Here is a 21901-nt window from a genome sequence, read left to right as displayed (position 1 = left end):
GATTATTCCACCAACAGTGCTTTTTATACGCAGTTACCTTCCCGAATATTCAAGCGTCGATGTGCGTGTATTCTTGATATCGACCTCCTGACCCCGACGTCCATTGTACGAACCTAGTCTGCTGCACTTTTTTTTAATGGAAGATCATTCCTTGTGGCAAATTTTCATAGGCGTTTGATTGAAAATCATACTTCCATTTTCCACAGTGTATGTTGCACTGCTTTATTCTACAATTTCACACATTTTTCACCAGTACAACTAGTTCGTAAATTCAATATTTTTTTCAAGCATTCCTGAAAAACTTTTGTTTAGTAAATTAGTCCAGAAATCCTTTCTAGTTTTTTTTTTATAAATCCTGGAATTCTATTCATTTTTATTTGAAAAATCTCCTTTGAAAATTCATCAAAGTTAAGTTATTTGGAGTTGATTAAAAAAAAATTAAAAAAAATCCTTATTTTCTTTTTAGATTTCTCTAGAATTTTCTTGGGGAATTCATTCGTGATTTTGTCAAAGTATTTTTTTTATTAAAAAGTATTTCAGATGATTCTTGAGGAAATTTCCAGAAAAACATCTCGACATGTGTCATCCCGCCTAAAATGATATCAAACATCAACCACAGGTCGTTAAGTATCATTACCATTCAAAAATGGTCGTTTTTGCTAACAAAAAAAAGCATTTGATGGTTCTCTAAATAATAATCGTTTGGTGTATGATCGAAATTTAATAATGAATAATTCGTCTTTGTAAACGAAAGCTTTTTCCGTCGCTGGTGCGCTTATTTGGTCAGGGTTCTGTCAAATCGCACCAAGCGCCAACAAAAAATTACCCATTTTTCTTCCAAAGCATTCGCTTAGCAAATTTAATTGATTCAAAATCGTATCGGATTTCCCACTACCCCGTAACTAAGGATATCTTACAAGGAATGTGTGGATGAATTGATATGAAATGATTTCCGTTTTAATTTTACGATCAAAATATCACAAGTCAGTCAATAAGCCGCTTGGTGCGTTTTGGCAGAACCCCGACCATTTGTACCAACGCCATACAGCGCCATTTAATGAAAGAAAAGAATTCGCTGTTCCTTCAGTGAGGTTGGATTGCGTGGGTGGGTTCAAATTCGCCCACCAGCGACGAGAGAAGTTTTTGTTCACAAAAGCTGTTTTGCCCTTTGAAAATGTTGGCGCCGAATTTATTTTTTCATCTGTATCATAAAATCGTTAATGTGCTATACTAAAAACACACCTGTGGTACTTGTACCATGGTACAAGAGGACAAGACAATTATTCCAAGACTATCTTTAATAAAGATAATAATCGGTACGATACTCATTTCAAGATTCTTGTACATTGGTACTTATACCACCAGTGTGTCATTAGTATTACTTGAAGAACTATAATTCCATGAATAGAAACTGAACAATTTTCCCGATTCCATGAATGGTTCATTTCTAATCGGGTGAAATATCTACGAAAATTCCTCGAATAAATCAGGAGCTCAGCAAAAAAAATCTTCCAGCAATTCCGTTAGATTTTTTTTCCACAAATTTCTACGAAATCCAGCAATTTTCCATGGAAATTCTTCCAAGAACAGCTTCACTAGAGATTCCTACAAACTTTTCAAATTTGTACAGAACCTTTCACGGGAGTTCTTCTGGAAAGGCTTTAATATTTTTTCGGGATTTTTTCAAGAATTATTATATTGATAATTACCAGGAAAAAAACTTTTGCTGACTTCACTGCACATTACATACGTGAGTGACGAAGTCTAAATTCCGAGAGTGAGCGACTCTGGTTACTCACTGAGCCAAGGGAACTCACCGTGATTCTTCGCGGTCCGCATTCGAGTTCAGAGCAGACGAGACAGACAGGACAGAGAAGTCGCGAAAAAACAAATGGCGTAACATCGTCGGTGCCCACATTCAAAACGGGACGAGTCTAGCTCTTTTGGAAGCTTTGCAGTCGAAAGATTGGTGTAATTTGCGTATTTTTTTAGTATCCGATGTGAAAATAGCAGCCATTGGACTGCTGCTTCTTGTAAAAAGTTCAAAGTTCTCGGTTTTTAGTTCTTAGTTGGTGGATATCCTGCGGCGTGTTTGTAAAAAAGCAAGAATAACTTTGGATTCCGCTGTTCAGAAGCCTCTTTGTAATAACTTTGTGCAGAGTGCAGAATTTTCGCAGGGATAACCGCAGCGGACATCAGCAGCCAGCAAGCGGAAGAGGTCGGGCAAAAAAGTGATTTTTCAGTGTCCCATTTCGGCAGAAACTGTAAATAGTGCTTCGGATCGGACGATCACAGAAATATTATCCATCAAATTTTCAGTTCGGTTTTACGGCATTTTCTCCGGGACGGAACACTCTGCTCCCTGTAAATTTGTACAGTTAGTGATAGACACGATTATTGCAGCATTTTCGCGATTCCATATCCGCGGAGAAGAAGACAGCTTTGGGCGGTCGTGAGTGTGTTGGTGAACCGATCGAGCGCTTCTGGAATATCCAGTTTGTCCAATTCCTCGGCGGCATTCGAAGAAGAAAAATCCTCCGCCGCAGTGGCGAAGAAGAGTTTGTGGTACTGGTGAAGCGAAATTCCCTGGCTGCAGCGCCCCGAGCCGCGTTGGAGGTGTGTGCGTGCGGTTGTTAGCATTCGGGCAAGTCCAGAAGTGTGAAGCTAGACCCGGGCCTTTGGGTGGTACTACTTCCGGATTCCTTGGCCGGAGCAAGCAGAAAACTGGCGTTAGATCGAATTGTTTGCGCGTGAACGGAAGTGACCGGATTGTGACTAATCGAAAAATTTGCTGGTAGAATAATTGGGAAGATCATTGGCCCAATCGGAAGAAATTGTGGAATTGTGTGGAAAAGAGTACCCAGAGAGGACGCGGAAGTGTATAATAGTGAGTGGTTTGGAGCATTCGGGAGGGCAAAAAATCGGCAAGTCCTGGGCAGAAGAGAAGTGGGCACACAAGTGCTAACCATAGCAAGAGTGCGGTGTTACGCCGAAAGTATTATAACAGCAGAAGAGACCCTTTTGGGTTCGGCTAAGTGCATGGTTGTTAGATAAGAGCGGAATAAAGTTAATTCGATTAAGTCGGAATCGAGGGCAAAACGGAGAAGCAGGAAACGCACAAGCGACAACAATAATTTTTGTTTGTGGATTTGTTTTCAAACAATTCACTCTTGGCAGTAATCTCAACGCAACGCAACATCGCCGTTATCGGTTTCCCAGCTAGGAGAAGCCGGCAAGCTGCGTTAGCTCTGGTTGTATTGCGGTGCGTGCTTTTTCGTGCGTTGAGCGGGTTCTGGTTGGGTGCGACAAGGTAAGTGGTTTGGATGGTTTTCGTTTTACCGGGTGTTGGACTTGGAATGTAAATTGAAGAAAACATTTTCAAATAAGTTTATATTTTTGAGTAATTTTTTATTTGGAATTTGTGTTGTGTATTGAGAAAGTATTCGAAATAACGTTTTGTTATATTTTGTTTTCAGAAGTGGGTACATAAATTGGACTGGATAAGATTTTAACGCAATATCGTTTCAATAACTCATAGCTTTAGTTTTTCAAAAGTTGACCATTAGTTTGGAAAATATATTTAAAAAAACTAGAAATTTTTACTCAGACTCTAAACATGTCCTGCTAGAAAAATATAAGGGCTGAGATGTTCGTCATATTTTTTGGTAGTAATTAGTAATTTCTAATTATAGAAGGAATATACATTTCCCAGTACGTCATGAACTTATGAACCAAATAAAAAATCACGGAAATAAAGATTTAAAAAAAATACCGGTTCTATCTCATTTTGACTAGTTGATTTATAATTATCGGGTGACCAAATCAGCAATTTATCAAGTGAACTTCTCGTGGTAATTCAGTAGCATTTCCTCTTAAAAGAATCAAGAGTTTTTTCCCAGAAAATTTGGTAAACTTCTCCCAAGAAATCCTGGAAATTCGTAAGGAAGTTTGGATACTTTCCCTGTTTCCCTTTTCTGTAGGAAATTCCCAAGGACTTCGGACACTTCCCCGAAAAAAAGGAAATTCAAGAACTCCCAAAAAAATTGGAGACTTTTCCGAAAAAAATGTGACTTTCCCGAATAAATTTGAGAGATTTTTATGACGCATTTTGTTCTACTTTCCCGAGGATATTGGGAAGCGATTTCCTGACGAAATTTGGGAGATATTTTCCGAGGAAGTTCGGTGTGAGATTTTACTGAGGACATTCGGGAGGGATTTTCCAAAAAAATTTAGTAAAATTTCCCAGAAAAAAAATTGGAGAGATTTCCCGAGGATGTCTGGGGAGATTGCTCGAGAAAATTCGGGAAAGATTGCTCGAGAAAATCTTGTAGAAATTTTCCGAGAAAACTCGGTAATTTTGAGAAGATTTCCCTTAGATTCCCAAACGAAATTTGGGAGAGATTTTCCAAGAAAATTTGGGAAAGATGTCTCGAAGAAATTCTGATGATTTTTGCGAGGAAATTCGGGTGAAATTCATCGAGAAAATATGGGAGAAATTTCTTGTAGCAATTCTGGAGAGATTTTCCAAGGAAATACGGGAGAGTTTTCATGAAAAAGTTTTTGGAAAAATAAATTGGAATCTCTACCAAGATTTCGCAAAAAAAATGGGGTGATATTTCCCGAGGAAATTCAGAAGAGAAGTATTTTTGACGGAAATGTGGGATTTAAATTTTCGAGGAAATTTCGGAGATTTCCCGAGAAAATTCGATAATTTTGAGAAGATTTCGACATGACTTTTGAAAGATTTTCCATCGATATTGGGAGAGATTTTCCGAGGTAATTCAGTAGAAATTTTCCGAGGTAATTCAGTAGAAATTTTCCGAGGAAACTTGGGGGAGTTTTCTCGAAGAAATTTGATAAAAATTTCTGAAAGAAATTCTGGAGAATTTCCTCACAAAATTTGTGAGAGATTTCTCGAGGCAATTCTGGATAAATTTTCGGAGGAAACTCGATAGACGTTTCCCGAGGAAATTCTAGAGAAATTTCTCCAGAATATTCAGAAGATATCTCCAGAGGGAATTTAGGAGAGATTTCTCGAAGAATTTTGGAAAGAACTCCCGAGGAAATATAGAAAATGAGCTAATTTTGAAAATAAATTTAGGAAATATTTCCCGCGGAAATTTGGGAGACTCATAGCAAATTCTGCTAAAGAAATTCGGTGGAGTTTTTTCAAGAAATTTCGGGAAAGTTTTCTCAAGGAAATTTTGAAGAGATTTATTGAAGAAATTTAGAGAGATTTTAGGGAAGATTTCCCGAGGAAATTCTGGTTATTAATTCAAAATTTCGTTGAGAAATAATCCCCGAGTTTCTTCAGGAATTTTTTCTAGAATTTCCTCGAGAAAACTCACCAGAATTTCTTTAGCAAATATCTCCAAATCTCCAAATTTATTCGTAAAATTTCTACCAAATTTACTCTGGATATATTTCTAAAATTTCCTATCGAAAACTTCCGAATTTCGAGAAAAAACTCTCCCAATACTTCTCCTAAATTTCCTCGGGAAATTTTTCTGAATCTCATCGGAGAAATCTCTCGAATTTCACGGGAAAATCTCTCCAGAATTGCCTCGAGAAATCTCCCTAATTTTTGCGGTAAATATCACCCGAATTTTCTAAGAAAATTTCTCTAGAATTTACTTGAGAAATCTCTCTCAAATTTTTTTGAGAAATCTCCCGAACATCTTCATGAAATCTTCTCAAAATAACCAGAATTTCCTCGGGAAATCTTCCCTAAAATCTCTCTAAATTTCTTCAATAAATCTCTTCAAAATTTCCTTGCGAAAACTTTCCCGAAATTTCTTGAAAAAACTCCACCGAATTTCTTTAGCAAAATTTGCTATGAGTCTCCCAAATTTCCGCGGGAAATATTTCCTAAATTTATTTTCAAAATTAGCTCATTTTCTATATTTCCTCGGGAGTTCTTTCCAAAATTCTTCGAGAAATCTCTCCTAAATTCCCTCTGGAGATATCTTCTGTCTCTCTTCAATTCTGGAGAACTTTCCGAAAACATTCTGGAGAATTTTCCGAGGAAATTCGGGTGAAATTTGGCAAGAAAACATTGGAGGGATTTCCAGAGGATAGATGATGTTCCTATTTTTTTTTTGGGAATTCCGGAGACTTTTCGGGAAAATTCAAGACTCTCAATGGAATTCGGAAGCTTTCCCAAAGATATTTTAGTAAGTTTGGGAGAGATTTTATTGAAGAAATTCGGGAAGGATTCATCGAGAAAAACTTGAGTAAAATTTCCCGAGGAACTTTCCCACGGAATATTTCTTGATGAAATTCTGCAGGGAATCCAAATGAAATGTTTGAGAGAAATAAAGGGAATTCCCGAGAAAATTCTGGATAGATTTCCGGAAGAAATTCTAAAGAGATTTCTCGAGGAAATTTAAGAGAGATTTCTCGTGGTAATTCTGAAGAGATTTTCAAAGAGAAATTTCCCGAGAAAATTTGGGAGAGATTTCTCAAAAAAAAATAAGGAGTGCTTTCCCTGAAAAAATTTAGAAAGATTACCGAGGAAGTTTGGTAGAGATTTTGCGAATAAATTTGGAAGATATTTCCCCAGAAAATTCGAAAGAAATTTTCTAAGGAAATTCGGGAGAAATTTCTGGGGGAAATTTGGGAACAAGTTTTCGAGGAAATTCTGGATAATTTCCTGAGGAAATTTGGGAGAGATTTTTCGTGGCATTTCTGGAGAGATTTTCAAAGAAAAATCGAGAAACGAGATTTTTTTCGAGGAAAATTGGGAAAAACATTTCATATAAGTTCTGGAGGATTTTCCCGAGGAAATTCTGAGGAGATTTTCCGAGGAAATTTGTTAGAAACATTGGGAGAGGTTTCCCGAAAAAAATCGAGAGATTTCTTCCGGAAATTCGCGAGAGTTTTCATTAGAAAATTTTGGAAATATATCCGAAGGAAATTTGGAACCAAATTCACGAATAAATTTGGATACTTGAAGATATTTGCTAATGAAATTCTAGTGAGTTTTCTCGAGGAAATTCTGGAAAAATTTCCTAAATTAACTCGGGGATGATCTCAACGAAATTCGGGAGAGATTTTCCAAGGTAATTCTGGAGAATTTCCTGAGGAAATTTCGGAGAGATTTTCTGTAGAAGTTCGGGAGAGTTCTCTATGAAATTTTAGAGAGATTTTCCGAGAAAATTCGGGAAAAAATTCTCGAGGAAATTTTGGAGAAAATTCGGAAGAAATTTTCTGAGGAAATTAGGGAGAGATTGTCCGAAGAAATTCGAAAGAAATTTTCCGAGAAAAAATCGAGAGAGATTTCTCGTGGCAATTTTGGAGAAATTTTCCAAGGAAGTTTGAGAGAGATTTTAGAAAGATTCCTCGAGAAAACTTGAGTAAAATATCACGGGCAAATTTTGAAGAGATATATTTTGAAATATTTTTGAGATTTCCCCAAGAAAGATTTCATGAGAAAATTCTGGAAGGAATCGAAATGAAATTTTGGAGAAAAATGGAGGGATTTCCTGATAAAGTTGTGGAGAGATGTTCTTAGGAAATTCGGTAATTTTGAGAAGATTTCCAGAAGAAGTTCGGGAGAGTTCTCAACGAAATTTTAGAGTGATTTTCCCAGAAAACTCGGGAAAAAAATTCTCGAGGAATTTCTGGAGAATTTTCCGAGGGAATTTGGGATATTTCTCTATGAAATTTGAGTTTTTCCTAGAAAATTTTGGAAAGTTTTCCCGAGGAAGATTGGTAGGAAGAGATTTCGCGAATAAATTTGAGAGATATTTCCCGAGAAAACTTTCTGATGAATTGCGGGAAAAATTCTGGAGAATTTCCCGAGAAAATTTGGAAGAGATTTCTCGTGGCAATTTTGGAGACATTTTCAAATGAAATTTTCCGTAGGAATTCGTGAAATTTTCAAAAAAAAATCGGGAGAGTTTTCTTGAAAAAATTCTGGAGAAATTTCCCTAGAAAATTTGGGAGAGATTTCTTGAAGAAATTCGGGAGAGCTTTCCCAAAAAAAAAGGAGTTTTCCCTAACAAAGTTTAGAAAGATTTCCGGAGAATTTTTTTTGATAAATTACTCGAGGAAGTTTGGTAGAGATTAAGCCGAAATTTTTTGAAAGTATTTCCCGAGAAAATTCAGGGGAAATTCGCTTAAAAAAATATCTGGAGAGTTTTCTCGAGAAAATTCGGGAGAGTTCTCAGGTAATTCTGCCGATTGATGCCGATCCGAGGAAATGTGAGAGAGTTTTCCTGAAAAAGTTTAGGTGAATTTTCTAATCTAAACTAAATTCTGGAGAATGTCTCGAGGAAGTTCGGGTGACATGTCTTGAAGGAGAGATTTCCCGAGTAAATTCTGGTGAAATTTTCCTAGAAAATGTGTGAGTTTTCTTGAGGAAATGTGGGAAAGATTTCTCGAGGAAATTCAGGAGAGATTTCCCGAAGAGATTCTGAAGATTTTCCGAAGAAAAACGGGATTGATTTCCTGTGGAAATTGTAGGCAGCTTTACAAAGAAAATGTTAGATAGTTTTAGAAATTAATAAAAACACCCGTAATGCTGGGTAGACACCTTTACGTGGTGTGTTACGGGGTAAGATCTACCACGGTTACATTGCCAGCTACAGGCAAATCCTGACCCAACGAATACCTTCCTCATTATCCAACTCCGTGGTACTTATGAGGGTGTCGCTAAGTCGGTGGCCTCTCGTTAAGTAAGTACTACATCAACACTTCCTTCCTCTCCCTAGTTACGGTGAAGATGGGCGTGGCCAGGAGTAGTAATCCATGCTTTTGTTATTTTTGTTTAAGACTGGAATCAAGGACCACTCCCCTTCTTGATTTCTGATAGCATTCTAGATAAGGATCTCAAAAGTAAAACATGAGTATCACTAGTGTCCAACCTACGAATTACACCGTAACAATGCTAATGCTAATGCTAATGCTAATGCTAATGATAGTTTTAGAAATTAATAAAAAAGATAGAAATTTGGGAGAGTTGAACAGTTGAACGGAAACAACTTGTTTACATTCAGAGTAAACAAAGCCTTATGATATCAATTGATAATCTATTTTGTTCACTAGAGTATGATTATATCAACATCTTGAACAAATGGGCATGATGCTTAAATATTCTACCACACACAAATTCCAAGCTTCTGTAAATAGGAGAAATGACGGCTTTGGCAGGTTTTGTTCTATTATTGGCAGGGGGGTTTTCTATAACCAATTATGCTCAAATTTGGCCTAAACATTCTTTGCATATCAAAGAATATTGGGCCAAATTTCATAAAATTTGGTCAACAAAAACCCCCTGACAATAATAAAACAAAACCTGCCAAAGCCGTCATTCCCCGTAGTTCGATTTTTTTGTATCCTTAACCAACCTATCCAAACCACTCAACCTTCTAAACGATCGCTTATCACTACAGGACCGAATCCATCACCGGCCTACCAACCGATGCAAGTGTTTTAGGGTGCGCAACCAAATCGAAAATAGAAAGAAGATCCATTCGTTATTGTCGAAAAGTGTGTGCAGTGGCTGTCGTCTGCGTGGAGAAAAACCCATCGAAGTGCGCGCGTGGGCTTGGGCGGTGTTTTTGAAATATTGTTCCGGTCCCGAAAAGCTCCCAAAATTCATCTGGAAGTGGTGAGTATCGTATCGAACAATCATGGTGAGCTCTAATGTAGATTATTTTACTTCAGTAATAAGAACACAGAGGAGCAGACACGTTCACAGCAGTATGTTCGAGTACATGGTCAGATTATTTTCCTTCTTCTTGAACGGCTTCGGATGCTTTACGACTTTACTAAAAAAAAACAGAGAAACAAAGGAAGAGTAATACGTTCTCCATTACCGGGCGAACAAGTCGGAATGGTGATGCTTTTAGCGTTTGATAGTTGGTCCAAGCCGAAATTCAACTACGTACCTACCTACCTGCAGTTGGATTGCGTTTTTCGTTATGTTTACGACAGAAAAAAATGCGAAGTAGCATAAAACTGTGTACTCTTGAACCCCACAACGAATAGAGAGCGGCAAATAACTGATGAATAGGGTTAAGCGCTGAAAAAAGTTTCAACCAAATCATCATCCAATTTCGCTTTTGTTGTTTTGCTGTTCAGATTACTCAATACTGTGTTCTAACATTTAATGTTTTACTCGAATGACAGTGCAGAAGATTTTTTGGAAGTAGTTTTGAAAAATATTTTTTTAAAGACTCATCGCCATCCAGTCTTCGCGTTGGAGTCCTCAATTTTTTGTTTTTAGTATCTGGCTGGAGGTAATCAAAGTTTGAATAAACCGACTTTTGGATCTTTTTCATTAAAGTTGCGATTCGATATTTCGCAATACAACATTAATAATTAATTCGCTTCCATTCGATAGAAGACGCATAAGTAAATCGTTTCTGTTACCGATTTTTATTCTTATGACCGAACAATGTCCAAATGTCCACAACAGTTCGAAATTCTGCTCGAAACCCCATCAACTAACGAGAAGCAGCAAAAAGGCACCAAAACGAGCTTCGTTGCTTCAGCAGAAGAACGGTCGTCGGCACTCGACTCCGATACATAGCTCTGGGATCTTCCCGTTGTGTCTGTATTACCAGTTGCCGGAGTTCATAAAACGATTCCCATCGTCGTCGCCGTCATCGTTGGTAAGGCAATAACAACATCCATTCCCAGTCCCAGATCGTTGTCGTCCCGTTCTGTTCTGTTCTGGTGAAGAGTGTGCACTCTTCCTTTGGTGGTGTTGGTCGTACCGTCGCATCATCGTCCATCGACCGATGATCGGCTCAGTAGCCCCGGTAGTCCGCAGACGGCCGCTATCAGTCAAAAGAAGAATCACTCGACCCAACAGCTCTCTGGTCCGGTATCGGTATCTTGTCATTGTCGCTCACTTGCTGGTAGATGGGGGCTGCTCTCTTCATTGATTACCACAACTGAAAGCTTGAACGGGTATGTGTGTGTGTGTGTGCGAATGTACCTTCCAGCATATTACTCTGGGATACTTGTTTATATTTTTGGGTGAATCGTGTGAGTGGTGTTGCGTGTTGAGAGTACGTGCATTTTATTTTTGAAGCCGAACAGTGTGCGACTATTAAAAGTGCTTTTTGGACGAAAAATGCTACTTTGAAGAATAACCATTGAAGGGCAATGGAATCTATGGGAAATATTTTTATATAAAAAAAAAGCGACTTGGCTCATCTCAAAACTTAAGCACAATCGGTTATGATTTAGAAGTAGAGTATTCAGTTGCTCTTTCAAATATTAAGAAATCCATGATTACTTGTATTAAATTAATCATTTCTTAGATTGTCGGGGTTGTTTTCAAAGACTATCAGTTCCAATTTTTTGTTTAATTTATCATGTATTAAATCATCTAAGATTTTGTCTTATATTTCTCAGAATAGTTTGCGTCATTTAAGTTAATTATGAAAAAATCCAGAGATTTAATTCAATCGACTCGAAATGGCTGCATCGCGCTGTAAGGCTGACGAAATAGACATTGCGAATTTATGAAGTCTCGGATACTTAGATTGATTGAAGATTGAAACGTCGATTTATCCGATCTGATAGCCCTCCCACGCAAACCATCACCACAGACAGGTAGGGGAAGCCTTCGGCTACCTGTTATTGGTGTTGGTTTGCGTGGGAGTGCCATCAGATCGGATAAATCGACGTTTCAATCTTTGTTTACAAAATCACATACGTCCTTTTGAATAAGTACCCGAGAAGTAGAGAAAATAAAGCGTTTGTTTATTCACTACATAAAGTGCTATGAAAACCATCCGACCCTGTCAAACTGGAAGCGAAGGGAGTTCGATGCGACGAGACAGACTATGTGATGCTTTACTGCTAGATTATTGTTATAGAGTTCTGGCAGTTCCTCAGCGAAAATGCTGGGAATTTTTACCTACCCGGGCAATCTGAATGCCAAAAGGGTTCAGGCTCTGTGGATCTCTTTCGCCGGTTGACTCAAAAACCTATAATAGCGTTCGCACTGGATGTATTAGTTATGGTGTTTCATGATTCCTTTTACGATGCTGCAAGTTCCAAGAACTACTGTCTTTTGAATGCCATGGGGGTTATGAAATAGTTCCAGCTCTCTACACCCAAAACAGTTTTGTGTGATATTCTTTGTATTAAGTGTTGTATCAAATCTCGCATGTAAACCGATCAGAGGATGTCATACCAGATCATTGTTATACCAGATCATTGCATTAAGCCGATTTATTTGGTTTCGAACAATACATCTAAACGAATCCCGTTGGCTCCTCCTAGGTCAAGTATTCGAATCGTGTACAGCAATATAACTTTGACTCACGCAATCGTCCCGATTCCATTTAGCTTGATGACGGTAAAGGACACACATTTGCGTGGTGCTAATTCCACTTATATCACTCATTGCTATCCCTGTTATCCGTCCAATTGAGATTATGCAATCTGTGCATATGTCGCAAATTGTGGCAAACTGTACACGAAACTAATGCAGGATGGTTGGTTGGGTGTAAGAATCTCAGAAGAGATTCCCGGTTGCTGAGATAACTACCGAATTATACGCACGTTTTCCAGATGTCACGTCTGATTCAACTCCACCGCCAAGTCGTGGTACTTTGTTATCTTGTTGGAGAATGTTGTTTGGACATTATGGTCTTGCGGTACAGGAACGAGGCTTCATCATTTTGTCGTAGACCACAATATCGAGCCGATTGGCACGAATAAGGGCATCCGTTATGATCTTGCGATCCCAGGACAGCTTTAGGAAACTATTTACTAGAACCGGAACAGGCACATATTTCTAGACCAACATTTAAAAAGGGCGTAACAGCCAAAATGTATTCCTTTTGATTCTTCGTCTACATATATAGCTATGTATGTGAACGATGATTCAGAAGGAATAAATTTTTGCTGTTACGCCATTTTCAAATGTTGGTCCAGATTTGTAGTAGGCGTAGTAGGCGCGACTTACCGCACGGCTAAGGAGGGCCCACGTGTGAACACATATATACGGAAATACAAACATATATACGGACAGACAGACATTTGGTCAGTTTGTCAAGTTTCTTTATAAAGTTCGTTTTCGGAGTCCTAGGCCGTCCAAATTATTTTGGAGTACATATCCTCGAGTTCATCAGAAAATATGTCTAAAATTAAAATAATGTCCTGAATCTAAATGTATGTCCAAAAATATCCATGTGATCACAATACCTAAATTAATCGAGTTGTGATTAAACGTTAACTGTTTTAGAATCTCCAATACGTCCTGGAGTTTAGAACATGTGATCTACCCGATCAACCAAGTCTTGAACGATTATCCATGTATCGCTGAACATCCAAGCAGGTCCGTTTGGTAGGATTACTTTCAAAACCATGATCGCATATTTGTAACATTTGCATTTTGGTTGATTTTGTAAATCGTTTGTCACTCCTCCCACAAGCTCAGTTATTTCCAGCTTACCACAGATAAGCAAGATAGTAAAGCCTATTCTACTGTTGTGAGATTCATTCATTTCATTTATTAAGTTTGCATCTAGAAAGATAACACTGAATCAACAATTTGACGCCACGATACACGGTTTGAGGCCGTTTCTCTCCATCCTCGAATGGCCCCACGCTCGCCAAGTCGTTTTTGCACCTGGTCTGCCCACCTCGCTCGCTACGCTCCACGTCGTCTCGTACCTGCCGGATCGGAAGCGAACACCATCTTTGCAGGGTTGCGTCTGGCATTCTTGCAACATGCCCTCCCCATCGTACCCTTCCGGCTTTAGCTACCTTCTGGATACTGGATTCGCCGTAGAGCTGGGCGAGCTCGTGGTTCATTTTTCGCCGCCATACACCGTCTTCTTGCACACCGCCAAAGATGGTCCTAAGCACCCGTCTCTCGAATACTCCGAGTGCTTGCAAGTCCTCCTCGAGCATTGTCCATGTTTCATGTCCGTAGAGGACAACCGGTCTTATCAGCTTCTTGTACATGACACATTTGGTGCGGTGGCGAATCTTTTTTGACCGCAGTTTCTTCTGGAGCCCGTAGTAGGCCCGACTTCCACAACCTTCGTATTTCATTCTTATCAGCCGTTAGCAAGGATCCGAGGTAGACGAATTCCTCGACCACCTCGAAGGTATCCCCGTCTATCGTAACATTGCTTCCCAGGTGGGCTCTGTCGTACTTTGTCTTTGACGCATTCACCACCAGTCCAACTTTTGTTGCTTCACGTTTCAGGCGGGTGTACAGTTCTGCCACCTTTGCAAATGCTCGGCCGACAATGTCCATGTCATCCGCGAAACAAATAAATTGACTGGATCTGTTGAAAATGTTACGACTGTTACACCCGGCTCTCCGCATGACACCTTCTAACGCAATGTTGAATGTTGAATAGGCACGAAAGTCCATCACCTTGTCTTAGTCCTCGGCGCGATTCGAACGAACTGGAGTGATCGCCCGAAATCTTCACACAGTTTTGCACACCATCCACCGTTGCTTTGATCAGTCTGGTAAGCTTCCCAGGGAAGCTGTTCTCGTCCATAATTTTCCATAGCTCTACGCGGTCTATACTGTCGTATGCCGCCTTGAAATCAACGAACAGATGATGCGTTGGGACCTGGTATTCACGGAATTTTTGAAGGATTTGCCGTACAGTAAAGATCTGGTCCGTTGTCGAGAGGCCGTCAACGAAGCCGGCTTGATAACTTCCCACGAACTCATTCACTAATGGTGACAGACGACGGAAGATGATCTGGGATATGATATCACTTTGTAGGCGGCATTAAGGATGGTGTTGACAGTTCCAGCTTGTCGCATTTCTTGTACATGGGGCATAGAACCCCTTCCTTCGACTCCTCCAATAGCTGTTCGTTCAGTTTCCCAGATTCTGGCTATCAGTTTATGCAGGCAAGTGGCCAGCTTTTCCGGGCCCATCTTGATGAGCTCAGCTCCAATACCATCCTTACCAGCTGCTTTATTGGTATTTAGCTGTTGAATGGCATCCTTAGGCTCGATGCCCACGTAGCGTCATTTCAACGCAGAGTGCACGTGGCGTCAAAAAGGCGCAGGTATGCACCGGGAAAAGCGGTAACGCAGCGTCACCACGCCGATGCACACCAGCGTTATTTTAACGCTGCGTGCACGTGGCGTTGAAAAACCGCTACGTGGGCATCGGCCCTTAACTTCCCTCAAGGTGTGGGCTGGTTGGCTTCCATCATCCGCTGAACTGACGTAGTCATCTCCTCCGTTGCCTTGACTTTCACTGCCTGTACTCTCAGGGCCATTCAAATGTTCCTCGTAGTGTTGCTTCCACCTTTCGATCACCACACGTTCGTCCGTCAAGATGCCCCCATCTTTATCCCGACACATTTCGGCTCGCGGCACGAAGCCTTTGCGGGATGCGTTGAGCTGCTGGTAGAACTTTCGTGTTTCTTGAGAACGGCACAGCTGTTCTATCTCCTTGCACTCCGCTTCTTCCAGGCGGCGTTTCTTCTACTTAAAAAGGCGGTTTTGCTGTCTCCGCTTCCGTCTATTACGTTCCACGTTCTGCCGGGTACCCTGTTGCTTATTTTTCCAAACTAAATCTATCACATGTTGTACATATGCATTAATCAAGTTTCAGACATAGTAACTCTTTTATTGTTTAGAACTGTAAATCAAGTCGTGGGTACAAAAAATCTAAAAATTATTTGTTGCTTTTTGACCTAGCTTTCATATTGATGCGATGCGTAGTTGATGAGAACGGATGATGTGTCCATACTAGGGATCCTATATTAAGAGATGTGCGAATACTTTTCCAGACGATTTAGCAACGCTGTTACTTTCGTAATAAAACGCTGCCAGCACTTGCCGCACTGAAAAATGTTTAGGCTTGCACATGACTTTACATTCGAAGACACTTTTTGATAATTTTGTCTATCCTCTAGCAGTGCATTTTCGCTAAAAATAAAGAGCAATACGAATGAACACGATATAAGGCATCAACTAGACTACTTTTACTTACGAAAGCAAAACTAATTGTTTATTCGATAAAACTTTTCATAAAATCTATTTCACCAAAATCGCAATACCTTTCGATCAGCAACAATAACGATGTTCATTTGGCTCAGATTTTGACAGTTCTCAATGCTCGATTGGCTCAAGATGGCCGCTTTCGCATATCTCTGAATGTAGGATCCCTAGTCCATACAAGGAAATTCATTTTACTTTAAATGTTGTGGCGCCATCTCGTTCAAACAGCACATTTGCCTTTGCCTTATAATACCAAGGATTGGAACACGCTGTATAGGGGATGCATGTTGCATGAAAGAAATAAAACTTTCAATAGATTAGCATTGATAATCAAAAGTGTCAATACTACTGGCAATTTGGTTTGCGAATCTATTGATATAAAAATCTTTAAAATCCATTGAAAGATAATGGACTTATTGATGTTACAAATCTTACATGATTTCGTGACGGTCCCCAATTTTGTAATTTTCATTTTACACCCTGTATCCGAGTCTTCTCTGTCGTAGCCAAGCAAATCCGTCTTCCGATTTGCCTTTTACCAACGAAAACAAGCGCGGAACACCGAAGGATAATTCGCATGTTCACGCCTAAAAAACATAACACTGAATTATCGTTTATTTTCACCATTCGAATCATCTAGAATTCCTGTCAGCCTACTGAGATTGAATTTCAAATTTCTTCTCATTAGCTTTTTAGTATTAGTATGCTGGCATTTCAAATACCAACTACGATTGAATTTCAAATTCGTTATCATTTTTTCTATTAATGTAATTTTCAAATATTTTAGTTTATTTCATTATTTTTATCATGAAATAAGAAATACGTTCCACTTTATCCATCAATGTAACCAACAAATGCAAATGCATTTTTCAGACTCACTTTCTCCCCACATTCTCCCTAGACGTAGTTTACGTCAAAATACCTTGCCAGCTTTATTTACTTTACTTTACGTTTGAAGTCCATAGTCCCACACATTTTCGGACATTTCCAAGCATTACACTTTTGTTCAATCGTTCAACAAGTATTGTAAGAGGATGCCCGTCACTTTTGGTCATTAATTATTGATTCCTAAAAAGCATTTTTTATCTCGTCAAATCTTCCCGCCGGGATTTAGATTCTTCTATTATAGTATTGAAAGTTTTATATTCTAAATTAATGATTTCGTGTGTGTTACTTCTACGTGAAGTTAAACGATTTACAATGATATGGAAATGCTAATATCATCTTCCAAACTTGGACGTACATGTTCATGATAGCATTAGAGGCGAAAGTATAGAATTGATAGTTCCGTTAGGATACGGCAGGCATGAAGAATGTTTTTATAGAAGTCGAATTGAAAGTGAGCGGAGGGCAATATTTGTGATGGCACATATCGCACGACCTTCCTTCTGCCAAGCTCCCGTATGAAGGGGGAGGGAAGAATATCAGTGTGGAAGCTGATATATCTCCACTGGCAAAAGGAAGGTGGTTTGACTTGCTCATATGCCATCGCGTGCGGAAGGATTTGCTATCGACGAGTACTGTCTCCAAATTTCTAATATGACATCAGCATTTAGTCGAATAGGATTTTTATTGCACAGTTCATATTGCTTTCATAGCATTTCTCTAGAATGAATCAGAGTATATACAACAATTGAAAAAGGATTCTATGAGTCATTTAATAAATAAACTTCCACAGCTTGAAGAGGATTTCTGCAGAATAGTGCTATGATAAATTGTAAACATTTTTTGGAGAGATTCATAGAGGAATTCCTGTAGCGATAACAACAGACAAAATTTAAACTTTCCAGCTTGAATTTGGAAAAGAATTGATTTTTAGTAGGAATTGATCAAAAAATGTCTTCAGGAATTCCCAAAGCGATTTTTTAAGAAATTTACATATGCGTATCCAAAAAAAATTGTGTTTCCTCATGAATTCACGTGGCAATTTCCTCGGAAATTCCTGAAGCTATGACAGCAGGAATGCCTGTAAAAATCCGCAGAAATTCCGCTTTGAATTTAAGGGAAAATTCCCGGAAGTTCTTGTGTTTTTACCAACGTATTTATGTAAAAGAATCCAAAGCGATTTCAACAGGAATTCATGTATTGTCGTAAAAATCCTGCGGATTCTTCTGGATGAATTCCTCCAGATTAAATTCCTCCTCCTCCAGGTTGAATTTATGAAAAAGTATTCGAATGAATTTTTGCATCTCGGAGGATCTAGCGCAGCAATTTCCAGACAAACTTCCACAGGAATCTTGGAGAAAATTTGTGCAGATACCCTTGGAGATTTCCAATGAAATTCAAGTAATATTGACACAGGAGTTCCTGCTACATTTTTCAGTAGAATTTCTGTAAATAACCCTTGAAGAAATTTCTGCAAAAAATCTTATTGGACTTCGGCATGACAACTTTCTTCAGGAGAGTTTGATGTTTTAGAAAATATAACATTACCGAAACCTGAGCAAATTATTTGTATTAGGATATGAATTCAAATAATTTTTACTCGGAAGTTTTGAAAAGAAAATTATTTTGAGCTCGGAAGTTTTGTTCAAAACGAATTTACATGATCTTTTTACCTAATCTCTACGCAAGTTTGTGTTATGAACAAAAATTACAACACAATAGCAACCATCATGCTTCTATAAAACGGTGAATATGGAAATTGTTTAACTGGTTAATTTCGGTTTACTTAGCCTTGCTACTTCTATTGGTGAATAAGACCATCTAGAAGGGTTGTACATAATACTAACTGCGATTTTATTTTTTTCAATTTGATACAAACATGTATGAAGTAGCTTAAAATCATATTAAAAAATGAATAATATTGTATAATACGCACTTCAAAAGAAAACGTTCAGAAAATTGTGATAATTGTGATTATGTGACATTATAAAAAAAATGATATTTCGCGCGTATTGGGCCAGAATTTAGCTCTGAGTCGCGCGGATTTGGCGCGGATTAAATTTCATGCCGCGGTTTTGATTTTGGTCGGCGCGGATTTGGCGCGAGGATCCTCGGATCAACCCTTATTCGATCAGTAGTAGATTCCTGACCTAATAAGGAGAAAGATTTTCGTGAAGCAGAAAATTGTTCATTAGTTTACCGGGTGTATTGGTGATATCCTGTCGTGAAGTATTTAGTATGTAAAACCTGTGGTCGAAAACGCTGATCCCGTCTTAGTTAATCAGAAATCCTACGACGCAGAGTTGTGCACGCTTTTCAGCTTCCATATAATGCCTCGTTTCATTTCCTTACGCTTTGCAGTCCGCACGAAAATTGCATGAAAAAAAATCTCATAAAAATTTCAAAAATTGCCTAATTGGTGTACCGTACCTTATCTGTTTCTCAATCCTCATGATGCGTACCCATTCAACACTGTATACCGGCGATCCAAATTTGTGCAAATTAATTGTGGATCAGTGTGCTTCCTTGGTAAATGCTGCTCGAACCGAGCTTCCGCAGTGGAAAGAACGCTCAAGATGCGTAATCTTATAGAACCGGCAATCATAGATATGTCATCTTCGAAAAACGAAGAACACGATCCAAGTTGGACATCACTTCCTGGTTGTTAGCTTTTAAAAAAATGGTAATTCATCAATCCCCCATATTTCTAATAATAATATAGAGGTTTTAATAATAATAATAGTAATCGATGTTTTTGGAATACAACGGATGAAGAGTAGATATGTAGATGTATCCACGCATTATTGGGGCCCTTTCGCAAATTACGCAACACTATAAGGGGGTGGGGGTGGAAAACAATCCATATAGCCGTTATATAATTTCCAAATGAACCCATTCTGTGTGGTGATGGTGGACATCATAGTTTGTTTGCCTCTGTGCGGAAAGAAAAGTTAATTTTTACGTGTGAAAGTGAACTTGTGCCGCGGGAAAAATATTTCTATCGTGTGCCCTTTTCGTGATTATAACAGGATAAGTAGGAGGCATTAAGCCTCCGTGCCAAATTTTCATTTAATTTAACATTTATTACTCAACACAGCATCCCGTGAAGCCATAGTTCTACCTATAGCTTCGCGCGGCAAGCTGTTGTTGTTCATTTGCTTGCCCCATTTCTTTTATTCTCTGTGGATAGTGTAGTGTGTTGTTGCATGTTTGAATCCACTGCTGTGTAGAGGATGGAGTGCGAAAAGTGTAAAGTGGGGATCGCAATCAACGATTTCCCACTGTGTTGTTTTCAATGTGGGAAATATTTTCATGCCCGCTGCTCTCCTATTGAAGCGAAGGCAGCGGCTAGATTGATTACGGAGAATGCAAATGTTTTTTTCAAGTGTTGTGACTGTCTATCTAGTCGATCTTGCGACGGACAGAATGTACAGGTTCCGAATACCATTCGTTTCGATGAAGAGATGAAGAAACTTTCTTCTCTTTCTGATTCGATCGATGATATTCGGAATCACATTACTGCCCAAATAGACAGCGCGTTGTTAATCGGTATTGAGAAATTGCAGAAAAATGTATCTGAGGTTTTGAACGAGGCTGTTAAGGGGCTGTCCATAAACCACGTAGACTCTTGAGGGGGGGGGAGGGGTTTCGAAAAAGTCTACGTTAGTCTACGAAGGGGGACGGGGGGGTTTACTAAAAGTCTACGTAGACTTTTTTATATTTTTTTTTCTTTTGGAAAACAATTTATACAGAAGCTATGTGCAAAGTTCACTTGTTCGATTTTTTTAGGATCTTTATCTAATGAATTTCACTGAAGTAATAGTCTGAACTACGGTTTAAACCTATATGGATATTCCCAGGAAATTCTTCTGTGTTGAGCCGGAAAATTCTACGGAGTATTCTATGAAAACTTTCGAGAAAATTTCAAAATTTCCACTTGGACTTTATTGCTATTTTTTTTAAATTTTCCTCGTGATTCTTTATAATTTTCAAAATTTCCGCGAGAAACCCTTCACTGGAGATTTTCTGGGAGGTCCCCGGGAATTTTTTCCTAATTGTGGAAATTCTTCGAAATTTCCATAGGAAACTCTTCGTATATTTTAGGGCAATTTCTTCGGGAGTACTAATGCAAATTTTTTGGTATGATCGATGGAAAATCTTAGGAATTTCCAAAGAAACTGTTGAAAATTTCCACGAGAAATTATTTGAATATCCTACCAAAAACTCTTTAAATTTCCGTAAAAAAATGTTTGCTATTTTTGTAAGAAAGCTTTTGTAATTTTCTTGAAAAATTATTATTTTACGAGAAATTCACCAAAATTTCAATTGAAAATTCTCTATAATTTTCACCGCAAATTATTCGGAACAGTCTTTGGAATGTCTACAGAATGTCTTTAAAAAAATCCTCAGGAAATAGCTCCAAATCTGCAAGCAAGAACGTAGGAAACCATTCCAAAATTCCACGGGAAATATTTCGGAATGTTCATTTCAACTTAAAATTACCTCGGAAAATAATTCTAACTTTTCACGGAAATTCTGAAAATTCTTCGGTTTTATACAAATTTGAACCGGCGTGAATAATTGTAGGTCAGATGTGTGACAGATTTTAAGCAGTAACGTGCCGATGCAAAAGTGTCGGCAGCGGTGGTGCACATATCTAGAAGGAATCGAATTCAACAGAAATTGAATTATTTGACTTGGAGGTTTGGTTTCAGGAGCAGTGGACAGAGGATTAAATTTGATTTCGATTTTGATTGAAATCACATATCTCGGGTACTTATTCAAAAGGACGTATGTAATTTCGTAAACAAAGATTCAAGCGTCGATTTGTCCATTCTGATAGCACTCCCACGCAAACTATCACCACAGACAGGTAGATGAAGTCTTCGGCTATCTGTTGGTGGTGTTGGTTTGCGTGGGAGTGCTATCAGATTGGACAAATCGACGTTTGAATCTTTGTTTACAAAATCACATACGTCCTTTTGAATAAGTACCCGAGATATGATATTTTGTTAAATTTTGAAAAGTCTACGTAGACTTCAAGGGGGTGGGGGAGGG

At 38.7% G+C, this 21901-nt stretch overlaps 1 protein-coding gene across 6 annotated transcripts in view; it reads left to right on the top strand.

Moving 5' to 3' along the window:
• The window catches only part of LOC134225474 (maternal protein pumilio), a 432855-nt gene that overhangs the window by 1636 nt on the left and 409318 nt on the right, over positions 1 to 21901 (top strand). For 2 of the 6 annotated variants that reach the window (XM_062705575.1, XM_062705571.1), the window contains exons 1-2: positions 1855 to 3310; positions 9396 to 9638. In XM_062705575.1, the coding sequence (XP_062561559.1) occupies positions 9636 to 9638 (3 nt within the window). In that variant the 5' untranslated portion in view covers positions 1855 to 3310; positions 9396 to 9635. Of the gene's footprint in view, positions 1 to 1854; positions 3311 to 9395; positions 9639 to 21901 lie in introns of those variants that run through there. The other 4 variants (XM_062705573.1, XM_062705574.1, XM_062705572.1 and 1 more) reach the window with 4 other exon arrangements.

This window comes from Armigeres subalbatus, chromosome 3 (genome assembly GCF_024139115.2).
Source record: "Armigeres subalbatus isolate Guangzhou_Male chromosome 3, GZ_Asu_2, whole genome shotgun sequence".
Taxonomy (NCBI): domain Eukaryota; kingdom Metazoa; phylum Arthropoda; class Insecta; order Diptera; family Culicidae; genus Armigeres; species Armigeres subalbatus.
This window is presented reverse-complemented; position numbering and strand designations above follow the sequence as displayed.